The sequence below is a fragment of the Dermochelys coriacea genome, chromosome 1, assembly GCF_009764565.3.
Source record: "Dermochelys coriacea isolate rDerCor1 chromosome 1, rDerCor1.pri.v4, whole genome shotgun sequence".
In the NCBI taxonomy this organism is placed as follows: domain Eukaryota; kingdom Metazoa; phylum Chordata; order Testudines; family Dermochelyidae; genus Dermochelys; species Dermochelys coriacea.
In genome coordinates this window covers 290,683,710-290,707,810 of record NC_050068.2, presented here as the reverse complement: position 1 = coordinate 290,707,810, position 24,101 = coordinate 290,683,710, and the positions used below count along the sequence as shown (strand labels likewise).

At 43.6% G+C, this 24,101-nt stretch overlaps 1 protein-coding gene across 1 annotated transcript in view; it reads left to right on the top strand.

Annotated features, from left to right (window-relative positions):
- The first annotated feature begins 1,478 nt into the window (after positions 1–1,478).
- LEMD3 (LEM domain containing 3) overlaps positions 1,479–24,101 on the top strand; it is an 82,308-nt gene continuing 59,685 nt past the window's right edge. Inside the window, exon 1 of the mRNA XM_038404879.2 lies at positions 1,479–3,100. Within this exon, the coding sequence (XP_038260807.1) occupies positions 1,603–3,100 (1,498 nt within the window). The 5' untranslated portion in view covers positions 1,479–1,602. The remainder of the gene's footprint in view (positions 3,101–24,101) is intronic.

Sequence of the window (24,101 nt, the reverse complement as noted above, 5' to 3'; positions counted from 1 at the left end):
GGTTCCAGCGCCGCTGCCTCATTCAGCAGGAATAGGGATGGAATTTTGGAAACAGAAGATTCCGTGGCAGTTGCAAATGCCGACTGGCAATTCCTGGCTACTGCTGTAGATAACAATAATACCTAACATGTACACAGTGCTTTTCAGTCGTAGAAGAGCTACTTGAAAGGGCTCCTCCTGAAAGAGCAATAGGGCTGATTTTCTGCTCCAGGTTTCAGAGTAGCAGCCATGTTAGTCTGTATTCGCAAAAAGAAAAGGAGGACTTGCGGCACCTTGGAGACTAACACATTTATTTGAGCATAAGCTTTTGTGAGCCACAGCATCCGATGAAGTGAGCCGTAGCTGTAGCTCACGAAAACTTATGCTCAAATAAATTTGTTAGTCTCCATTTGAGCATAAGTTTTCGTGAGCTACAGCTACGGCTCACTTCATCGGATGCTGTGGCTCACAAAAGCTTATGCTCAAATAAATGTGTTAGTCTCTAAGGTGCCACAAGTCCTCCTTTTCTTTCTGCTCTAGGTGAGCTCTACTTTAGTAAGGAAGGGAAAGAGAGGCAAAAGTGATTAATCATCCTCACCATTCTGAAAGGCCTTCTAAGCACCGGGATAGTCTGGCCCTGTCTCCAGCATAAGTTGAACAGCCTCACAGCTAATAGTCTTCTGTGTTGAAATGAGCCTACAGGGGTGGGTACAGATGCTGAGGACAGCTCCCTCTTGCCATGCCCTCTGTCTCAGTCCTAGTCTATACACCAAATTTAGATCAACCTAGATCTGTCACTCAGGGGTATGAAAAATTCATAACCTCGAGGTCTGGACCATAATTTAAAGTAGCCAAGCTTGCCCTGTAGACATGACTAGGTCGAGGAAAGGCTTGTGGAAGCAGATTACCTACACTGACTAAACCCCCCCCGCCCCATCTTGATAGCATATTTTATCCACACCTATTTCAGACCGGTTCTGCTGCAGCTTTAATGGAGCAATTGGTACTAAATCTAAGCTTGCCTCAGTCTTGTATCCATGGCTCCATTTTCGTGCATGTGGCAGAGGGGATGACTTTATATGTCCACCGTTTACCCCATGCCACTTCACGCAGATTTTTGGCTGCAGGACGGGGCCCCAACTTTGCTGGGTGGAGCCCAGCCTCCTCCTCCGGCCCAACAGCCGCCTTCCTGGGACGTCAGAGAACGGCAGCAATCCGTGCAGCCTTCACTACGGAGCAGCTCTCACGCCTCCGTCCCCTCCGGCGTCGCCCCGCTTGGCGCATTGCAACGCGCTCTTCTCGCAGGGGAGGGCCGCGCCGCGCCGCGCCGCGCCGCTCGCAGACGGGCGTGCACGTGGGTGTCGTTCAGCCCTGTGCCCAGCACCAGCGTAAGGCCGCGGAGCGCCGCGCAGGCCATGCTCACGCATAAGGGTGAGCTCGGCCCCTGGGGGAAGCGTCCCCTCCCCCTCCAGTCTGGCTGGCGTCTCCGGCGGGGGGAGTGGTGCTTCCAGGGTGACAGACGGGTCTAGGCCACAGTCTAGTGCGCACGCGTCAGTTCCGGCGGGGACGGGAGAGCGGCGCGGCGCGTGGGCCGGCAACGCCGCGGCGGCGGGGCAGAGGAACATGGCGGCGGCCGCGCAGCTCACCGACGAGGAGCTGTTCTCAGAGCTCAGGCGCTTTGGCTTCTCCCCGGGGCCGGTCACCGAGAGCACCCGGCCCGTCTATCTGAAGAAGCTGAAGAAACTGCGGGAGGACGAGCGGGCCGGAGCCCGCGGCGGCGCCAACAAGACCCGGAACAGCAACAACAATAACACGGGGGCCGGGGCAGCACCGGGCATGGGGGCCCGGCTGGCCAGCCCCGACCAGCCCTACTTGCCGGGCGGCGCAGGCGGGGGCAGCCGGAGCCGCGCAGCACCCCCTGTCGGGGGCGGCAAAGTGCTGCTGGGCTTCAGCTCGGACGAGTCGGATGTGGAGGCCAGTCCCAGGAGCCAGGCCGGCGCCGGCGCCGGGGGCGGCGGCGGCGGCAGCAGCCGGAGGGAGCGGGCGTCACTCCCAGTCCGCGGCTTGAGGCCCGCAGCCTCCCATGGAGCCTGCGGCGAGAGGAACAGTTCCCCCCCGGAGGCGGCTAGGAGGAAGCCCAGTGCCTGGTGGGGGGCGGTGGCCAAGAGACCGACGGCCACGGCGGGGGCTCAGACTCGGGGCATGCGGGAGCCTGGGGAAGGGGAGGAGGAAGAGGACGAGGAGGAGCGGCAGTGGAAGAACCGGACTGTGAATGGTAACAGGCACCCCTCCCTTGGTAGCAGGGCCGAGTATTCCGACTCGGAAGAGGAGGGGGAGAGAGCCAAGCAGCAGGTATTGAAGGAAGAGACTGTAGCCCGCCAGCACCGGGCCAGACGGAGCCTGAGCAAATCTGCTGCCCCATTCACGGCCAGCAAATGTGCTGCCGCCGGCGCTGGCATGATGGAGACGGGCCAGCAAAGGGCTGGAGGAGACGGCGGCGGCGGCGGTGCTGGTGTAATCGCAATGAATGACAGGGCGGAGGCGGCTGCCGCTGGAAGTCTAGACAGGGGCAGAAATCAGGAGGAGGAGGAGGCAGCGGTGACGAGGGGGGGAGACTGTGAAAACTTGGACACCAGCCCTTCCATCCCCAGATACCGCAGCACCTCCTCCAAGAATTCCCCTCCACTCTTGGTACTGCCGCAGCCCACAGACATGGACAGCAGCAAAATCAGTGACCCTCTGGGCACTGTTAGGAAAGCAGCCAATAATCATGTTCTCAGCGGTGCTACTGGTGGCTTTAGTATTGAACCCAGGATTTATTCAGCTACTAACAGCCTCCCCCTGGGTGCCGCAACCCCTTCGTCCCTTAGAATCAATCACTCCAACCACACGGGCTCTAATCACACCTACCTGAAAAACACCTATAAGCAAAAGCTTTCTGAGCCTGAGGAGGAGCTTCTCCAACAGTTCAAGAGAGAGGAGGTATCCACCACTGGAGGCTTCAGTGCACATTACCTGTCCATGTTTCTCTTAACTGCTGCATGCTTGTTTTTTCTGATACTGGGACTCATGTACGTGAGAATGAGAGGTTCGGGAGTAGCCGAGCGTGGGGAAGTCAACAGTAAGTATTGGGTCAATGGTAAGAGGGGTCTCTTACTGTAATGGGGCATAAACTTACTCAGTGCTGTTTTGCGCTCTAACACTTTTCACTTCAGGATCTTGACAGCATAATCTTCCTTATGCATCCGATGAAGTGAGCTGTAGCTCACGAAAGCTTATGCTCTAATAAAATTGTTAGTCTCTAAGGTGCCACCGGTACTCCTTTTCTTTTTGCGAATACAGACTAACACGGCTGCTACTCTGAAACCTGTGCTTATGCATCTAGTATAGGTAAGTAGTGTTCCCACTTACTGATGTATAAATTGAGGCACAGAAGGATGAATTGCTCGAGGTGTCCCATGAGTCTGTTTGACAACTGTGTGTAGAACCTGACTCGATCTCCTGTTCTAACCTGTTGACACCTGTCTATCTAGCATGACTTTTCTGTTTCACTAAGCACTTTGATATTTGTTTTATGTATTGGTATGATCTCAGTAAGATTCATCTGCATTCGGATGTCTTTGAGCCAAACAGGACTGGAATTCACCTGTAGCTGCCAAATGGTAAAGCAGATTAAGTTTTAATACATAAGTGAAACTGTGTAATCAATAACACATAACCCAGGTTTGGATAATATTTTCACAAATGAGGTTATACTGCAAAAGTTTTGGTTTTTGCTCTAGGTCAGTGGTTCTCAGGCCTCCTAAGGGAGGTGCAGGAATGTGTCAAGGGACGTGTGAGCTGTGTGCTTTTTTTGAAGAGTTCTGGCTGTTAAACCTGGGATGCTGGCCCTTCTGCAGGAGCCCCATGCACACCCGGGAGGAGGTGGGGGTAAAGGGTACAGCCAGAGGTCTGCTGCCCTGGGGCTGACAGCTGCAACACCGCCACCCAGGCTCAGATTCCTCCGCCCCCTGCCCTCACCAAGAGGTGGCTCAGGATCTCATTTCATTTCCCACCCCCAACCCCCCCAGTCCCTCACCTGGAGGTGGCAGGCTCCAGCTGTTAGCCCTGGGGTGGCAGTAGCGGTACAGAAATAAGGGTGGCAGTGGGGCACTACATCTTCTGTGAAAAGTGATATTGACGAATATCATTTTTTTTCCACATTGCCACCTGTACTTTTGTGCTGCTGCTGTCATGGCGTTGCTCTCAGAGCTGGATGCCGGGGTGTGTATGTATGTATGTGTATTTATTTATTTATATCGATATCGATATAGAGGGGGTCGGGGAGTTAACAACTACAGAGGGGTCCTGATCAAATACATTTGAGAACCACTGCTCTAGGTTGATGTGATGTAGTGCTTTCTAGCAGTGATCTTAATCTAAATTTGTTAAGATTGACTATCCTGTATAAAATACAGGTTGAGGCCTTAGTTTGAGCATCATAGCAGTCTTTTAAATCTTCACATAGCACCTGTTTGGACTTCTTAAATATGTGAAAGTAACTTTTAAAATGACTTAAAATGAATTTAGAAACTGCCATTCTGTAACGACAAAACACACTTCCATTTTTGTATCTATCATCTCAGGGTGGTGAATCATGCTAATTCAACTCTTGGCCTCCCTGAAATGGGCATCAAAACTGTCTATTAACTGTAGTGGTATTTTCTTTATCTAGACAGCTGTTCATTAGAAATTAAAAAGATGACAGAATCTTGTCTTAAACAGAGTGAGCTACAGTTAGATGGTAATGTGTAGTCTGGTCTTGGAACAGTGACTGAGATGAAGGGCTGCATATATCCTTAGTTGAAGTAAGTGTGTAACATGAAAAATAAACAGATGGAGGTGCAGTCACTGCCATAAACTGCTTGCAGACTAGATAGACAAACTAATTCAAGACACAAATAGAATAGATGTAGGTAGATAAATATATTAGAATATAGCAAATGTGTATGTCCTTGTGTGTGCAGTGCTCTAGCATAATGGGGCCCTAATTCCTGATTGACGCCTCTAGGTGCTACTGCAATACAAACTATTAATGTATCCCTGGAACCTACTGGGTCTCTTTCAACAGCAAATAGTTGTCTGATTCATTTTGAATCTTTCTGCTCTTCTGGGAATGGGAAAGAATCCCCCCTCCTCCTCCCCTCCCCTCTCTCTGAACACTGTCCTTTTGCCTGTGGAAAGGGATGTAGCAGTTACTGTGCCATTTTTGTGGTCTACTGCTGACAGTAGCCTTCTCTAGCACTAGCAGAGTAATAGGTATGTAATTGTCAGTTTTATTGCTACCCACATGGCTCAGAAGAGCTGCAGTGAAACTGGGCAGTCTTCTGCTGTTTGGGAAAGCTGTGAACATAAGGCAAAACACTGGAATAGACTGAATACTCAGGAAGATGTTTCTGTAATATATAACCACAAGGGCTAGAAACTTGCTTCTTTTTATTAAGTGGTACTGGGCATCACAACTCCCAGTGAAGTTTTTAATAAAAGATGAAAGTATTAAATTCTGAAGATTTTGATAGGCAAGTTTTCCACTGGTGAACAGTCAAATGGATTTTACAAGTCCTCCTGAAGACTAAGGTCTAGTCTACAAAGTTAGGTTTACATAGCTACATTAATCAGGGGTGTGCTGTAGCTATGCCAACCTAAACCCTAATGTAGACGCAGCTAGATCCATAGAAAATTTTCATGGATGTAGCTACTGTTGCTTGGGAGGATGTGGCCCTACATAAATGGGGAGAAGGGGTGGGAGGGAGCCTTTTCAACAGTGTAGGCTGTGGCTACATTACAGACTTATGCTGGCATAGCTATGGTGACATAGCTATACCTGTATAATCTCCGGAGTGTGGATATTCCATAAGATGGATTTCTCGGTCACTGTACAAAAAGTACTTTGTATGTAAATGTATCTTAAACTCTTTGTATTTGGAAGAAAGCTACTTCTCTTTTGAATCCGAGTTTAGAGCAGTGGTGTCATAAGAAAGTAAGAATGGCCATACTGGGTCAGACTAAAGGTCCATCTAGCCCATTATCCTGTCTTCCTTGACAGTGGCCAAGGTCAGGTGCCCCAGAGGAAATGAACAGGTAATCATCAAGTGATCTGTTCCCTGTTGCTCATTTCCAGCTTCTGGCAGACAGAGGCTAGGGACACCATCCCTGCCCATCCTGGTTAATAGCCATTGATGGACCGATCCTGCAGATATGTTAGGCCCTCACACTGAGCAAATATGTCAAAGATAAAGGGGGTCACGATCAATGCTTGTTCCTATTCTGTTTGATTTCCATTGTCTAGGTGGTAGAAAGGCAGCAGAAACCACCTGTATGCTCCCTGCTGGAGATGTCTCTGATGAGCGGGAGCCCCTAGAGGGCTATAAATAGAGGCTGTGCGGATACAAAATTTGTATCCACAAAAATGATCTGCGGATATCTGCAGATTTGCAGGGCTTTAGATGTAAAATTTGGATCCGCATCCATCTGCGATTGGCAAAAATGGTCTGTAGATATCTGCAGATATAAAGTGGATATCTGCAGATTTGCAGGGTTCTAACTAATAGCCAATAGGTGGGCTATTAATTGATTAGTCAGTTTGGTATGGCAGCTCCCATTTTTTCATTTTACCTCTCTCTCTCTCTCTCTCTACTGTATTTTCCACTGCATGCACCTGATGAAGTGGATTTAGCCCATGAAAACTTATACCCAAATAAATTTGTTAGTCTCTAAGGTGCGACAAATACTCCTCATTCTTTTTGCTGTTACAGACTAACATGGCTGTCACTCTGAAACTTTTTCTGTTGAGTGTAAGACATGGCAAGAGGTGGCTAGTCTTTTTTAAACCCCATTCAACACTTTGATTAGAGAAGTGGCAAGCACTAACTCTTTCATGAAGTAAGTGACTTGTAAACGTCAGTGCATACGTTCTCATTTCCTATGTAAGTTGTGTGCACGTTAAATTAGTCTCTGGTATCTGACTGGGCATTGAGTGATTGAAGTTCAAAAACTATCTGACTGTTATCTTTCAGTTCTAATTTTTTCAAAAAGCCTTAGCAGCTTTCTATTCCTACCCCAAACTATTAAAAAAAAATAATAAATAAATAAATAAAAAATTCATAGCTGGAATATTCCATAAACTTGTAAATTACATTTCAGCTTATGTCTGTCACTTTGCACCAGAATTACAGCGTAAAGAAATGTTATTTTAAATATTATTTTTGATTTCTCCTTCGAAAATGGCCTTACCTCTTCTCATAGTTCACCATCATTGTCAAGAAACACTCCTGTTGCGAAGCACAGCAATAAGAGGGTTTAATTTCCAACTGGAGCATTTTTGGCATAACTTTTTTTTTTTTGCTTGTATTCAGTTGTTTCCCACAAATGGGAATCCTGAAGGAATGAGTAAAGTGCTGTGTGGTTTATATCTTAAAAACTCAAAAATTCACTTTTTACAATGCATGCACATCTTTCACTTGCATGAAAGTTTTTGTTTCTTAGCCTCAGTAAAATCTAACTCACTCCAAAATGTGTAAGCCAGTAAAGGTGAAATCCATTTTTTGCTGAACTGTATAAAACTTTTAGCCCATGACAGCGTTTACTCTTTGGAGCCAGTGGGATGTTAGTGATCCAGCGGTGATACTGTGAATACAGATAGCTGTTAAGTGTCTCTGCATGATCCGCCAAGCACTTGAAGTGACTGCTCATCTTGAGTTAACTTCTTGTGTTTTTTCACCGTAAAGGAATGGGAAATTCAGATAAGGATTCTAGAGATGTTACCTCCACTCCAGCAAATAAGTCTTGAGTGCATAGTAAGGTTTCTGTTGACAAAATAAGAAAAAAGAATAGTATTGTATAGTGCAAAGTGAAATTGTTAAACTGGTTCAATACATGCTGGGAAATAACCCTTCTGGCACATCACTCTAAAAGCAGTGAGGACAAGAGACCTTAAAAGAAAAGTAGTATATGTTTGGAGACTTTATCTCGTAGGTTGTATATAAGAGAGACAAGGTGTGTCTAACTTCTGTCCCAAAGAAGAGCTCTGTGTAAGCTCAAAAGCTTGTTTCTTACCAAAAGAAGTTGGTCCAATAAATAAACTACCATACCCCCCTTGTCTCTATAATAGCTTGGGACCAACACAGCTACAACACTGTATACATTCTATATGCAGTCAGTACTTTGTGTAGTTTGTTTCACAAGTGGCAGGGTAGCAGATGCGTGATGCGGACAAACTCATTAGAAATGCTGGAGACTCAGTGGTCTAGCTCCTTGTTGGGGTCATTGACTTGTTTAGAGGTAGTCTAAAGTTATGAATCAAAGAATTGGAAAGCAGACCTAAGAATGACTGTCTTCATACTGGGGCCATGTTTTGGGTCCGTTGGCCAGGAACCCGAATCCTTGATTAAACACTCTAGGTTTGTGACCATTTTGAAACTCTTGGGAGCAAACTGGATTTTTAAGAGGTAGAGTGCAGTACTGCTTATTGGTGGAGAATGGGGCCGTGAAGGAACTTGGTTACAGTAAATTTCTTTCACTAATCACTATCTCTAAGCTCATTTTGTTATCTGAAAATAATGCTATTATCTTTTGCTTTGTACATGACTACTTTCTACCATGTGGAGATTTTGAAACTGGAGATACCTGGCGATTTATCTGATTTGTGAAGCTGAACAAAAAATAAATCACTTTGCTCTTCAGGTCTGAATGCAGTGCTTACAGTAATAAAAACTAATTGTTGTTGGTTAACAAAATGTGTGTGGTGTAAGCAAACAAAGATCCAATATTGAATCAGAAAATGAACACATAGGCCTAAAGAGGATGAAATTCTCTTGATCCCTTATGCTATTTAACACTTCTTATCAGTGACCTGGAAGAAAACAAAATCATCACTGATTGCACTTGACCCTAAAATTGGGGGAGCAATAAATAATGAAGAGGACAGCTCAACAGGTGACCAATTCCAAGCAATCTGGATTGCTTGGTAAGCTGGGTACTAGCAAACAATATGCATTTTAATATGGCTAAATGTATACATCTAGGAAAAAATGTAGGCCATACTTAGTGTGGGGGACTCTATCCTAGGAAGCAAAGACTCTGAAAAAGATTTGGGGGTCATGGTGCGACTCTGTTGCTAAAATAGCTAATGCAATCCTGGGATGCATAAATGGAAATCTTGAGTAGAAGTAGAGAGATTTTTTTACCTCTATATTTGGCACTGGTGTGTTCTCTGTTGGAATACAGTGGGCAAGTCTATGCTACAAAATTAAGTTGACCTAAGTTATGTGGCCGTATAGCCACCGCAGTAATTAAATAGATTTTGCATGTCCACACTAAACTCCTTGTGTTGGAGGTGCGCATCCTCACCAGGAACACTTGGATCGATTTAACTGTCAGTTTGGGATGTTGTGGGAGAATTTCTGAAAGGCAGCAACAGTGGATGCATAGGTGGCATGACACTCTTGTGTTTGGGGTGGCTGTGTTTGAGCACTGGAAGCTCACTAGAAGTGTGGGGGAGGCACTGGTGCCCAGACCGTGGCCCCACTCCTTGCTCCCCCATAGGCTCCGACTGCACTCCATACTGAAGCACTGCCCCAGCTCTGCCTTTTCTCCCGTGCCTCTCCTCCCCTGAGGCCTCCCTGCTCGCACTTCTCCGCCCCCTCCACAGGAGAGGGGCGGGATGGGGAAGGGAAGAGACGGAGCAGGGGCAAGGCCTTGGGGAGGAAGTGGAATATTAGATGGGGCCTTAGGGAGTGGCCACTGACTGGGTGCTGGTGGCTCCCCCACTTCTTGAGAGCTTCCAGCAGTGGCACGTCAAAGGTGGTGGGCTGGCATGCCTCCAAAGGGAGGTGCACTGTATCTGGCATTTCTTGTCCATTTGGGAAGATTTAGCCTCCCATACCTGCTGCTCATGAATGGAAGTAAGCAATGCAGTGTCTACACTGATACTGTATCGACCTAAGTACATCGGCTTAAGCGCTATGCCTCTCGCGGCGATGGAGTTAAATTGGTGTAGTGGGTGAGTTACATTGGTGGAAGCTATCTTTTAGTGAAGACGTTTACAGAGTTGGGTCAACGTAAGCTGACTTGCATCGACCTAATTCTGTAATGTACACCAAGGCTGTGTCAACTTCTGATGCCCCTGATTCAGAAAGGATGTTGATAAATTGGAGAGGGTTCAGAGAAGAGTCCTGACAATGATAAAGAATTAGAAAACGTGTCTTATAGTCTTACTGATTGATTCAAGGACTTAATGTGTTTTAGCTTAACAGAGAGAAGGTTAAGGAGTGACTTGATTACAGTCTATAAGTATCTGTATGGGGAACGTTCAGATATTTGAGCTCCTCAGTCTAGCAAAGAAAGGTATAACACTATCCAATGGTTAGAAGTTGAAGCTAGACAAATTCAGACTGGCAATAAAGCGTAAATTTTTGACAGTGAGTGTAATTAACAATTGGAACAATTTACCATGGGTTATGGTGATCATTTTAAAATCAGGTTTCAGAGTAGCAGCCGTGTTAATCTGTATCTGCAAAAAGAAAAGGAGGACTTGTGGCACCTTAGAGACTAAATAAATAAATAATCTAAATTGGTTAGTCTCTAAGGTGCCACAAGTCCTCCTTTTTATTTTTAAATTAAGATTCTAAAAAAAGGTATGTTCTGGGAATTATTTTGGGGAAATTATATGACCTGTTTTACAGGAGGTCAGACTAATGATTACAATGGTCTCTTCTGGCCTTGAAATCTAAAATGTAAAAGAAAGATTTAAAAATATTTTTAGAAAAATTAGACAAGCTGTTTTGAATGAGATGCAGAGTTAAGAGGCTGTACCAGTTTGAGGTATTTTTGCTTGGAATACAAAGAATCTGTTTTATGCCCTGATAGACTAAGAAGAGGAGACCGCTTTCTTCTAAAAGATGATGATATTCTGTCATTTTTCAAATTGTAAAAGTAACGAGATTATTCAGGGTTGTACGTATGGGTGTACTTACAAATTTAAGAAATGGGGGAACTGGCGGTGGATCTACCATAGCAATCTTCTATCTTTGCCATGGTACTTTGCACCTGTATTCTTGTGTAAGCACAAAGAATGCATGTGCAAAATACCATGCTTTTAGAAGGAGTTACAAATTTTAAAATGCTGCTTGTGGTACTTCCGTTATATGTGGAAAATTACCTAATACCTGGGATAGAGGTAAGGGTTTATTCCATAATAAACTGCACACTTTACGAAAAGTGTCTTCCTTTAATTACTAAATGCTTTCTTTTACATTGATTATTTAGTTTGTTCAGCAAAATCTAGGACATTCTTTACATTTCAGTTGCAAGTTCCCTTTTAACCAAAAACCTGTTGGGCAGGTGGAAATTAAGAGGAACTGAAAGGATAATGTCCTATTATTCATAATGTACAAATGAGTAACTCTCCTTTTAAAAAAAAAAAAAAAAAAAAAAAAAAAAAAAAAACCACCACCAAACCATAGAAGATTAAAACTGACAAGTTTCTCCTTGGCTTGGCAAGCTGTTCAATTGACTGCCTATTTGTCCATGGGCAGGTATTGTCAAATATTCCAGTGAACATGCCTTTATGCAGTCTGCAGGTTTTTTTTATTGCATAATGATGCCATGTGTTATCAAGCCTACTTGAATGTCTTGATCACTCATTTGGCATTAGCATGTAGCAAACTTTTAGGGGGGAAAATGTGTACTGCTTGAGAGTTTAGCATCTTGATTGGCTGGACTCTTCTAGAACAAACGTATGTATAGCTTTATTTGAATACCAGACCATTAATAGACCTGACAGTTCACAAAGCATATTAATCAAGTTTTAGAAGACTTGCTCCCTGCCCTGAAGAGCCTGCAGTCTAAACTGACTACACAAACATACATAAAGAATTCAGAAGGGATAGGGGAGGGAAAGGAAGGTTCTGTCATTAAACCTCCCCCAACATACAGAGAAAAGGTGCACACAATCAAGCTGACTGAAGAGTTAGCCTGCATATTTTCATTTAAAAACTACTTTTTATAGTTGCAGTGTGTTTTATTTCTGTTTCATTTCATTTCTTTTTTGTAACTGTCCAGTCCTGAATAATATTCACATTTAAATGCTAACCTAACATTTCTAGAAAGGTAATTCTTTCATATTTTACAACATCATTTAACTTCTACATTATTCTGAGTTAAAAATAAGTAATTTTTTTAAATTAGGCATAAGTATATATCTAAGGCTATGCCTACTGCAGACCATATAGTCTTACTTTTTTGTTACTTTTGTTGCAGCTAATAAATTAATGCTCTTAAATATATGATCAAACTTTTGACCGTTCAAATAATGTCAAATACCAACCGTAGTCCTTCACCAGTGTTCTTCAGTTATAAGCATGTAAGCATAATCACAAATGCTGAGATGTCTTTTTTTCCCTAATTTAACAAGTCCATTCTACAACAACCCATTGAAGTTTTTTGAAAAGGAAAAAACCAGAAAGTATTGCCACAATTATTTGTATTGTGGTGTGCCTAGTGGCAGGCAGTAAGAACAATAGGGCTCTGTTGTTCTAGGCACTGTACATGCAATGTTAAGACAGCTCCTGCCCCAATGTTTACAGCCTAGTTATGACAAGAATACAATTGGGGGGGGGTCTGAGGTTAGAGAAAAAAGATGGTACAACTCTGACTAGAGGAGCACAAGGAAATGGTGAGACTCATTACACTGATAGCAATGGACAGTGGTTTCAGCACACTAGTGGTTTAACTGCTTTCAAGTGTTTGTAGGTATTACAACAGAACTGAATTTTAAGGAGGTATGTGAAGAACGACAGTATAGGGGCTTTGTGGATTTTTTGCGGGGAGCTCCTTACTATGCATAACGTGCATGTGAAGGTGTTGAAGGGGGAAAACAGGACTAAAAGGCAAGTAAGGGTGGCAGCCTTGGTGGAGAAGAGTCATTGGGATTGAAGGTTTGAAAATGTGTGATCTAAAACTGGGAAAACTGTGCTATGAAGGGCTTTAAAAATGAAGACCCAGTAGATTTTATTTTTGCAATGGAAAAAGGGTTGTCAGAGGGGTGGGATGAAAGGGGATGATGTGGTTGAAATCGGGGATGTCGCTTGCTTTGGGGAAAGGTGAGCAATTGCCCCCAATGTGTTGATTCCTCCCTCCCACCCAGGTTTTTCTGAAATGATGCCCCTGGTTGAAATGACTTTGCAGCAACATGTTGAATTGAATTAAGTGGGCCAAACATATTCTTCAAGACTAGAAGGGAGGAGGAGTCTGCAGAAGTCAAGAAGCAAGATGGGGAGGGCCTGGACAAGAGTTTTAGTTGTGTGGACGTATCTTTTCTATATCTCAGAAGTTGTTGTGCAGGAAGATGCAGCAAGAATTAGATATCGCCTGTATACGTGTGCAGTATATTGTAGTATCTTAATTTTAACTTCTGATAGATTTTAAGTACGTTGTGTGTTTGGGCGGGGTGGGTTGGGTGGGAATTCTTTATTTTACACATACATCAGTTACCATGCAAACCAAATTGCTGTGCTTTTAGGTTAACATGTTGTTTTAGCCACCGTCCTGTGTTTGTCAAAAAAAAAAAAAGTTGGACAGTTCCAGTATTTCTTTTAAAGAATACAGAAAATAAAATTAAAAGAAGGTTCCCTGCTGTAATCTAAGCATGGCATACGGCATAGTGATATGCCTCGTGATTGATACATTCCAGTTTTTGGGATTTCTGACACTGAATATCCCTTTTCAAATATTGGTATACACAGTCTAGTTAAAAGATACCTGACAATGGAAGAGATATGAAAAGACTAGTATTACAGGAGGTTTGAGACTTGGATGAGGTGAAAATGGTATGGATAAAAAACGAAATAGCAAACCAAGAAAGCTGATCAGAAGGTGCAAAGTGGGTGACAAATTCCAGTAGTCTTAAAATAATTTCTTCTTCTTCATGCTGTTTCTAAATTAACTTTGGCTGCATGTGTTCATGTGCTAGGGAGACAGCTAACATTCTGGCTAGGGCTTAAATAATTTAACTTTATAAACTGGGTCAGACATCTACTCAGTCACTTTGGGCCAGATTAGTTTGAAAAGTATTTAGATGGCTGAAGATGCAAATTTTTCATTTTGCTTCTTTAGATGACAAAATATTTTTAAAAATATGACTTTGTTACCTAGCTAACTCATTGGGACAGGGAAAAAATAAATTTGACTTAAATCACTTATGCAGCCTGTTCTTCAGGATTATCACTCCTCCTATTTTAAGTCTTAAAGAGTTAGGTGGCTGACTAACCTCTGGACTTTTGAAAATATCCCTCTAAATCTCTTAAGATTTAATGTCAGCACTTAACATCACAAGGGAGAGACCAGCTGTACCTGTGTGTGAATTCTGGAACAGAATATTTTCCATTTGATTTTTTTCAGCTGGAAAATCACTTGAGCTGTTAAAGAACTTGTGCTCTGTTGGGATGAGTTGAACCTCTGTTCTAAAACTCTCATTCTCTTCTTTTAATTTTCCATTTCCTTTTCAGATCACTTGGTAGAGATAAATTATTTGCATCTTCCAAAGAGTTATTGTTATGGAGTGCCTCGTAGTGAGTCCATAGTTAGAATTGCATTTTAAAATGGATTGTAAGTAGAGCCCTTCCAAATTCACGGCCATGAAAAATGTGTCACAAACCATGAAATCTGATCTCCCACTGTGAAATCTGGTCTTTTGTGTACTTTTACCCTATACTGTACAGATTTCATGTGGGAGACCAGCGAGGGAGTTTCAGGGGTTCGCAAAGTTATTTTAGGGAATGGGTCATGGTATTGCCACCCTTACTTCTGCGCTGCCTTCAGAGCTGGGTGGCTGGAGAGTGGCGGCTGTTGGCTGGGCGCCCAGCTCTGAAGGGGGTGCTTCGCCAGCAGCAGTGCAGAAGTAAGGGTGGCAATATCCTTACCATCCTTAATTCTGTGCTGCTGCTGGGGGCAGCTCTGCCTTCAGAGCTGGGCTCCTGGCCAGCTGCCCAGCTCTGAAGGCAGGACCACTGCCAGCAGCCATGCAGAAGTAAGGGTAGCAGTACTGCAACACCATCTACAATAACCTTGCAACAACCCCCCCCCCCACCCCCTCAACCTCCTCTTTGGGTCAGGACCCCTACAATTACAACACAGTGACATTTCAGCTGTAAATAACTGAAATCATATAATTTACAATTTTTAAATTCCTGTGACTGTGAAATTGACCAAAATGGACTGTGAATTTGGTAGGGCTCAAGTTATAAGTCAGACATGAGTTCCAGTTTTTCCTCTAAAGAGGGGTCAGTTGATCTAAAATGTTAGTTTTTATGCCATTTTAATTTTCTAGGTAGCTCTTATTTGGTTTCTTTCAATTTTTAATAGGAAGTGTTGAAATTAGGCTTTGGTTTAATTTTTCTTGGCATTCCTACTTCTCTTTTTGACTACCTTCTATTACACTGTCTACGCAAAAACTGTTAGGCAGATTGATGCAGTAGTTTTAAAAAAAAAAAATTGATTTGTGAATAATTGCCAAAAATTACCGTGTTATATTTTAAAGTTTCTGCTCTGTATGAAAGCCTTTTTGGGGATGGGTGCACATAAAATCTTATAGCAAATCAAGAAAAGGAGTACCCGTGGCACCTTAGAGACTAACAAATTTATTAGAGCATAAGCTTTCGTGAGCTACAGCTCACTAAGCTTTCGTGAGCTGTAGCTCACGAAAGCTTATGCTCTAATAAATTTGTTAGTCTCTAAGGTGCCACGGGTACTCCTTTTCTTTTTGCGAATACAGACTAACACGGCTGCTACTCTGAAACCTGTCATATAGCAAATCAGTACCTCTGTTCTCGGTGGTATTCCCCTCTCTCCCAGTTTCACCCTTGTTTATGCTTTAAAATATCCCATGAAATTTAACATGCAAGAAACTTTGTTGTGAAGTAGTGAATGTGGTTGCACACATAATATAGTTAACACAAACTCACAAAAAACAGGAAAGTAAAAAGTTAATCCACCTAACATAAATCTTTATCCACAGGCAAACACCTTGTCGTTACCACACCTATTATACATCATACATCGGACCATACATTGTAATTTTGCCCCCTATACTAAAGTCCTCGATGGGTTAGGTGGTCTAGTGGTCAGTGCACTTAATGCCACCTTCTTGCCTTGCAGTCCAGGCCCTCTTTTAATAAGAGGTGGGCAGTGGTAGGGGAGCTGGGTCTGCCCACTCTGTCTGGCTTTGATCCAGGGCCTTAAGAGGGTCAACAGTGTCTGACCCCCAAAGGTGCCCTCCAAGTTACTTTCCCTGGGTCTCTTCCTACTCTTTGCTGTTCTTCCCTAGCTTCCTGTCCAGTGTGAAAAGAAAGAACAGTAAACCAAACTATCAACCCCAACCAGGCTCAACGTACAGCAATGATACTAATTAGATCTACCTTTGGGTTGATCTGAGAATTTTATGATAGTCTGGCAATTTGTGCAGAAGGCTTTCAAAAAACAATTCCTTCAGCTGCCAATAAATAGAGACCTTGATTGCAATGTAAGTATTAGTGTTTCTGTTTGTTAACAGTTTATAAATCAGCATTACCTGTGTCCATGGCAATTGTTGATGGGAGAGGTGACACTGACGATCCCTGGGAAGCTTTGTGAAGAGTGGTTTGTAGGTAAGGGCAAGGTGCATGCACTGGTGAAGATGCTCATTTGTCCAGCAATTGCCATGTTGGTTTTTTATAACGTTCATGGTAGAAAACCCAGATTCGCAGAGGTATGTTGATCCAAACATCATTTAAAAGATAGATGGCTAGATTCTGCCTATTCTGAAACTGATCAGCATATTGAGTCTAGAAATCACAAAGTCCCACTTCTCTGGAGCCTTACAATTTCTCATTGAAAGGAACTGTCATCAACTGAATCAAGAATGTTTTTTGCTTCAGAAGGGCAAGGTCCATCAGATCACAAACAAACAAAAAAAAAAAAAAGCAAATCCTTTGGAATTTTCAAATTACATTTTCAAATTTTCGATCAGACTGTTTAGGAATTATTGTGATGTTTTCATCGAGGTTTCATCTGTAGCAGCAACAGACGATGTGAGAAAGTGCAACATCTCTACTATTAAGTCTGTCTGAAAGATTTCAAGATTACTCTAAAAGGCGTACGCTTTTTCAAACAGATCCCCAACTCTGCTCACAAGGCCTTGGAGCTGCAAGTTGAGGGAATTCAAGTGACCAGTAATATTGCACAGAAAAGCTATCTGTGACAAAGGGGACATTATTAATAAATTCCAGGAACTCGCAAGCCTGATTGGTCTTGTGGTTTGAAAGAAATTTTATTTTTTCTTTTTGAAGCACACACTAACGCATGCCCCCTATTAACAAGCGAAGGTCATTGTGCTACAACAGGTCACTGTATTCAGCTGAAACATCTTGTAAAAGCTCTAAAAAGGCTGTTGCAAGCTAGAAGTTGAGTGTATGTAGTTCACTAATCTCATCATAATACCCATTCTTTTTTTCAAGTCCCCAGACAACTTACTGCAGAGGAAGGTCTGGTGAATAGTGCAGTGAAGTGTGTTTAATGATGGGTGTATTCCTGCTAAACGTGAAGCAATGCCCATCTCTTTCCCTGTCATGGAGATACCTCCATCTCTAACAAGCAAGTTTACTTTCTGCAGATCTAAACCATATATATATATATATATATTTTTTTTTTTTTTCAAAAGAGACTTTTACCTTTTCAGAAATGATCTCTCGTGGTGTAGTTTCTAATGGCATTATGCACAAAAATTCTTCCTTGAAAATGTCACCATCATAAAATCTAAAACAGCAATAGCTGGGCAGTGTTACTTAAATCACTTGATTCATCCACTGCAAGAGAGATGTATTTGGCATTTTTTTTAAAATTGGAAAGCAATGCTGACAAACAGTCCTCTTAAACTACCTCCAGTCTTCACATTGATGTGGAATCAGACAGAGGACACTGGTGCACACGGTTCACAATGTCATCTTAGTTTTTATCTCCGGCAAATAGCTCCTCCAGCATTTCCCAGATGTACTCTTTCACAAGCTCGGCATCCAGGAAAGGCTTTTTCACTCTAGCTAGTATCAACGTTATCCAAAGAGAAGTGGCAGCTGAGAATGACATCTGAAGCATTTGGCAGTTTATAGCCCCGGCATCTCTAGGCTCCTGGCCAACAGCTAACATTCTCCAGCCACCCAGCTCTGAAGGTAGCACCGCCACCAGGAGCAGTGCAGAAGTATAGTAGTACCATCTTAGTTCTGCGCTGCTGCTGGCAGCAGTGCCACCTTCAGAGCTGGGCGTCTGGCCAGCAGCCACCACTCTCCAGTCGATCAGTCATTGATTAATTTGTGCCAGGGTTTGAGCTATAGCTCCTCTTTCATTACAAATTAAGTATTGCCAGTAGGTTACTTACTAAAGAAGTCATAGGCAAATGATAGGCAGAGGGCATCAGTGTTCATGAATGCAATTATAAACTTTTTTTAAGGAGAGCTGGCAGACCACAGAGGAAGCCTTGGCGGGCCATATCTGGCCTGTGGGCCACCTATTGAGTATTGTTGGCATACTGTCTTAGTTCCTCGGGGAGGCTTCTCTGGCACCCTTGTCAGGAGCCAGGTAGGTTTGTTCTCTCCTTTCTGAGCTGAGTTGCTTCCTTTTCTACCCTTTCTCCACTTGGAGTGTGCTCTGGAGGGGCGGGGCTATCTGGGTCCAGTAGTGTCCTTTAAGTCCGTCCACGTCGCCGCCCCTCCCCCACTCCTTATTTCACTCTTCTGCACATGTCTCTTCAGTAGATTTTTTTTTTCCCCAACACTTTGTTGTACAGAGAGGTAGTTTAGTAAAAGGGAGTTTGCAGGAAGACAGGGTTGTGGAAATTTGACATCCCTGAGTTGTGGGAGGAGAGCAAAATTAGATTGGTATGTGACTGTGATGGCTAGTAGTTGTGTTAGTGGCAAGATGTGTGCCTGGGTGAGGAATAGAGCACTTATGCTGTTGGGTGGCTTAACTCTTCATTTCCTTGATATTGCAAAAATGTTAGGTATGAACCTTAACTGTTTCAGAAATCAGTTTTCTGTGTATTAATTTCCTAACAAGATTACAGGGTGGAATTTTTCAGCAGCACTGATGTGGGCCTAAGTGTGTCCAGTGAAGCCAATGAATGGTTGAAAATTCCACTCCTAATGTTTAAGCATTAGATGTCACCCTCACATACAAATTCTCACAGTCTCTACTTCTCTTTTCCTGGTTCCCCCAACTTCAGAATGGTGGTTGGTGGCAGTCTTGGATCAGTGAACTTCCCATGGTTTTCCTCAGGGGGTCCTGTGTGGTGGTGAGCCTGGGAAGTTTGTCAGACTGTGGCTGACTCACTAGGGGAATTTGGAGCTTTGCTTGTTTGGGGAGTATGCGTGCTAGTTTCCCTTTTCCTACAGCCTTTTAAGAGCTGGGATAGAGGGGAGAAAAGAAAATTAAGGATTGTGTTTGGAGACTGAGAGGGCAATAGAAGCAGTATTGCCAAATACAAATGTTCAAAAATCATGCATCAGACCTCCCCAAAGCATGAGATTTAAAAAACAAAAAAAACCCTCCCTTTGTAGGGCTTCCGACTTTTTGAACTGTTATTAGGAAGTAGCCCACTCCCTATTTGTGTATGATTATTACAGCTTCAAAATTCAACTTAAAATGCACAATGAGCCTCTGCCATGGTTTGCAGGACTAGTTGTGCCTTTGATTCTCTTCTGGTCTCTGAATGCTTCCCTTCAGGTGTTCACCTCTCTGTGTGGAATCACATGATTGTCCAACTCTGGGTCCAAGGCTACAGTGCCTGTTTATGAACCATGATTGCTCAGCAGATCTGACTGGGTTCAGTTACCTGCAGTTCTTTCCTAAGGCATCTGTGATCAGTGGTGAATACAGTGACACAGAACAGCCTTGTCAGCACATAGTGTTTAATCTCAACAGTGGGAACGGGTATAAGAAGAGTGAGGTTTTTTTTAACACAATAAAAGATCTACACACACATGTTTACCTAAGGGCTTAGATAGGCCTAGTTTTCCTTTACACCCCATCATCTGGAGATAGGGGTTTAGTCTGCTCCCCAGAAGCCTCTGTCTCTCTCATCCGATGAAGTGAGCTGTAGCTCACGAAAGCTTATGCTCAAATACATTTGTTAGTCTCTAAGGTGCCACAAGTACTTCTTTTCTTTTTGCGAATACAGACTAACACGGCTGCTACTCTGAAACTTTTCTTTTTTGTCTCTCTCTTCTGTCCTTAAGGGGCTGTCTTTTTATCCACTTCAATGTTCTTTGACACCTGCATTGTGCTTTAAGTACTGGTAAATGGGTAGGATTATCTGAAGCTATTGCCCCTTTCCTCCATATGTGCAGGTAATGCCTGCTTGAATGATCCCTTTATAATTCTGTGGTAAACACAAAACAAACAAATGGAACATATAATGAAATATTACAGGTAGGTTTCACAACTTCTATGTTGGTGGCTTGGAAGGGCCTCTCCTAATCCCTGAGTGGGGGAGCTTCCATTCTGTCATCTATCAGCCTCCTTTGTCCTCTTCCTCAGTTGTATTCTTCCTCCATGTTTCCCATGATCTGATCTTCCATTTGTCTTTTCTGCATTGCGTGCTCAATTGTGTTCAATGTACATTCTGTTCTCAACAGAATAGGCCAAGATCCAGATTCCTGGTCTGGAGGCAGAGTTAAAGATGCCACCATATCCGAAAGCAAATCTTTTTTAAAGGAGCTGTTCCTTATGCAAAGCATTATAGAAAGGAGACAGGAGTATGAAAGATTTCAGAGTAGCAGCCGTGTTAGTCTGTATTCGCAAAAAGAAAAGGAGTACTTGTGGCACCTTAGACTAACATTTATTAGAGCATAAGCTTTCGTGAGCAACAGCTCGCTTCACCGATGAAGTGAGCTGTTGCTCACGAAAGCTTATGCTCTAATAAATGTTAGTCTGTCTCTAAGGTGCCACAAGTACTCCTTTTCTTTTTGAGTATGAAAGAGTGACTCTGCATAGACTTTAGTAGTAGTCTTATTGCTGTTCTTCTTTGTGTGTAATGTAAGCATATTTTTCATATTGAGCATGTGTGAGTGTGTATAATATATGCGTGCTCAGCATAGAGGGATAGTTGTATACATACTGTTGTTTTTATGAGGAGATAAATTTAGTGCAGAATTGTGAAATTCATGTTGGCCCACTTCTTCTTCTGTAGGAGAGTTGTACCCTCCAAAAACGTGTGTACAATTTCCACTGATCAGTAGGAACTGTGTGGGAGTACTCAATGGCAAATTTTGGCTGATAGTGCTTGCCCAGCTGAGTTGTCGGTAGCGTGGTGGTTAATAAAAGACAGGAATAATTTCAGTTTCATGCTTCTTGTACAGGAATAGCAAAGTCTCAGGCACAGTCCTTGGTTAATGTTTGAGAATGCTGTAAAAACCTGGTGAGACACTTTAAAAAGTTGTTCTTACCCCTTGTAGCCACAGACGACTGCTGCTGGCTGGTGTACATGTCGTTGTTAGGAATAACTGTAAAACTGACCGTTGCACTTTCATGATCCTGTTGGACATGAGAGAAGAAGGCACTGTGTCTAGGCAGAAGTTTGGAATTAAATTTAATTCCTTTGTCCCTAGGTTAACAAGTGCTGGCAACAGTAATTTAGCATACTTCTTTCTTGAGGGAAAGTACTCCCTTGTTGTCATTAGGTGATGCCTGAGCTGCATTTGCAAAGCAGAAGTGTTGACAGGCTGTGGAAGGAGATATGAAGACCTCCTCAGAGGGACAAAAGATGCAGAGAAACAAGAGATCATGGGGGGATATATTAATTTTAGTATAAAGGTTGCCATTTACCTGTTTTGGCTATCAATTTATTGGGGATAGTTAATGAAAAACAAATCTCTAAAAAGAAAATTGGAAAAAATAGGGAGGAAAATCCCAACGCCATCTTCGCCAGATGGGATGCTTATTAGTGGTGGATATTTTTTTTTTTTTTTTTTTGATGGTGCAGGGGAGGGGAAGATGGGAAAATTAACAGCCTTCCTCCTCAGAAGCTCAAAACCACTGCTGCTGTGGCTCTGAGTCCAAAGTGCTCTTTATTCTGGTAGATATCTCATTTTTGAAGCTTAAGTTGTAGGAGTTGGCTGGAAGTTGGTGCTGCCTTTTGCTGGAATAATGCTGAATTGGCTTTAGTAATCTGTGGTATCTTTTGCTTAGGAGATGGGACAACTTTTACAATGGAAATTGCTGACTGAAATGAAAACACGATTACTTCATTTTCCTAATTTGGGGAAAATGTGTATGGCTTTTTGTTACTAAAGTGTTTAAAAATTACTGTAAAATCTAAAGGTAGGTTGGGAAACTAGGTAAGAATTCAAGAGTTACAGGTCAGTAGCTATTTTATTGATGCTGTTGGGTATGAGAGCTCTAGATCAGTGGTTTTTTCAAACCGTGGGTTGCGACCCAGAACGGGGTTGTGGAATGGAAGGCACTGGGTTGTGGCAGCTCTGGTTGACACCGTTAACTGGGCCGTTAAAAGTCCTGTCAGCAGTGCTTCCCAGCTAAGGCAGGCTAGTCCCTGCCTTTTCCAACACTGTGCTGCACCCTGGAAGCAGCCAGCAGCAGCAGGTCTGGCTCCTAGGTAGGGGATCCCCGGGGCTCCGTGTGCTGCCCATTCCCCGAGCACTGGCTGAGGACTCCTATTGGGCAGTGCCTGTTTATCGGTTCCTGGCCAATGGGAGCTGGGCTGGGGAGGGGTGGTACATGTGAGCGAGAGCTGTGCAGAGCCGCTTGCGCACGCCTCTGCATAAGAGCTGGATCTGCTGGCAGCTTTTGGGGCGCAGCGTGGTCCGTAGTGCCAGGACAGGCAGGAAGCCTGCCTCTGCACCCCCACTGCGTTGCTGACCGGGAGCCGCCTGAGATAATCCAATGCCCCAACCCTGCGTTCCAATCCCCTGCCCCAGCCCTGAGCCCCCTCAAGCCCAGAGCCCCTTCCTGCACCCCAAACCCCTCATTCCCGGCCTCACCCCAGAGCCTGAACCCTCAGCCCAGAGCCCTGACCCCCTCCCACACCTCGACCCCCGCCCGCACCCTAACCCCCAAACCTGGAGCCCCCTCCTGAATCCCAAACTCCTCATCCCTGGCCCCACCCCAGAGCCTGCACCCCCAGCCCAGAGACATGACCCCGTCCCACACCCCAGCTCCAATGGGTTGCGGGCATCAACAATTTTTTTCAACTGGGTTGCCAGAAAAGTTTGAAAACCACTGCTCTAGATCCACCGTAGTTACGGTTGAGAAAAACTACTGTTGAAAAGGTGATTTTTTTTTTTTTCCCCTTGGTACTCTGAAATCCATACATATATTTACATTGTTGTAGAAAATTGGTTGTACTTTATCAGGGTTTGAAACAGGAATAGTGGTACAGATTTGGGATCATTTGGTCAAGAGTTTGCCACGGTATAGGGCTATGAGGAAAAGGGACTTGTCAGTAAATTTAGGTTAGTTACCTGAAAACTGAGCTCTTCAGGATGACTTCTGCATATCCCCTGGAACCTTTTTAATAGCAGTGCCTGTTGGAGCACTCTTGTGCCCCTGGCTCCCTCCCTCTTTTGGCTCCTGACATTTGGAGGATGATGTTATAAAAGGGAGGAAGTAAAGGCTGTCTTAAGTGAGTGATGAAACAAGGAACATTCTCCCATGGGTACAAAGAAAGGTTTCATGAGCAGACTATTCTAGACTATTCATAGCGGTGTGGGCAGTGTAACTGGAGGATGGACATTCATTATCTCCTTCAGGGATCTCTTTGCTATAACATAGATAAATAACCTTTTGTTTGATTTTTAAGTTGTGGTGAGCCTAGATGACAACAATATGAAGTGTCTCTAGGGTTTCTGGTCCTGATGACTTATTACTGTAAAATTTATCAATTTGTTCTAAAACCATCTCTACTGACACCTCAATCTGGGACAGTTCCTCAGATTTGTCACCTAAAAAGAATGGCTCAGACTTAGGAATGTCCTTCACATCCTCTGCAGTGAAGACAGATGCAAAGATTTGATTTAATTTCTCTGCAACTGCCTTGCCTTCCTTGA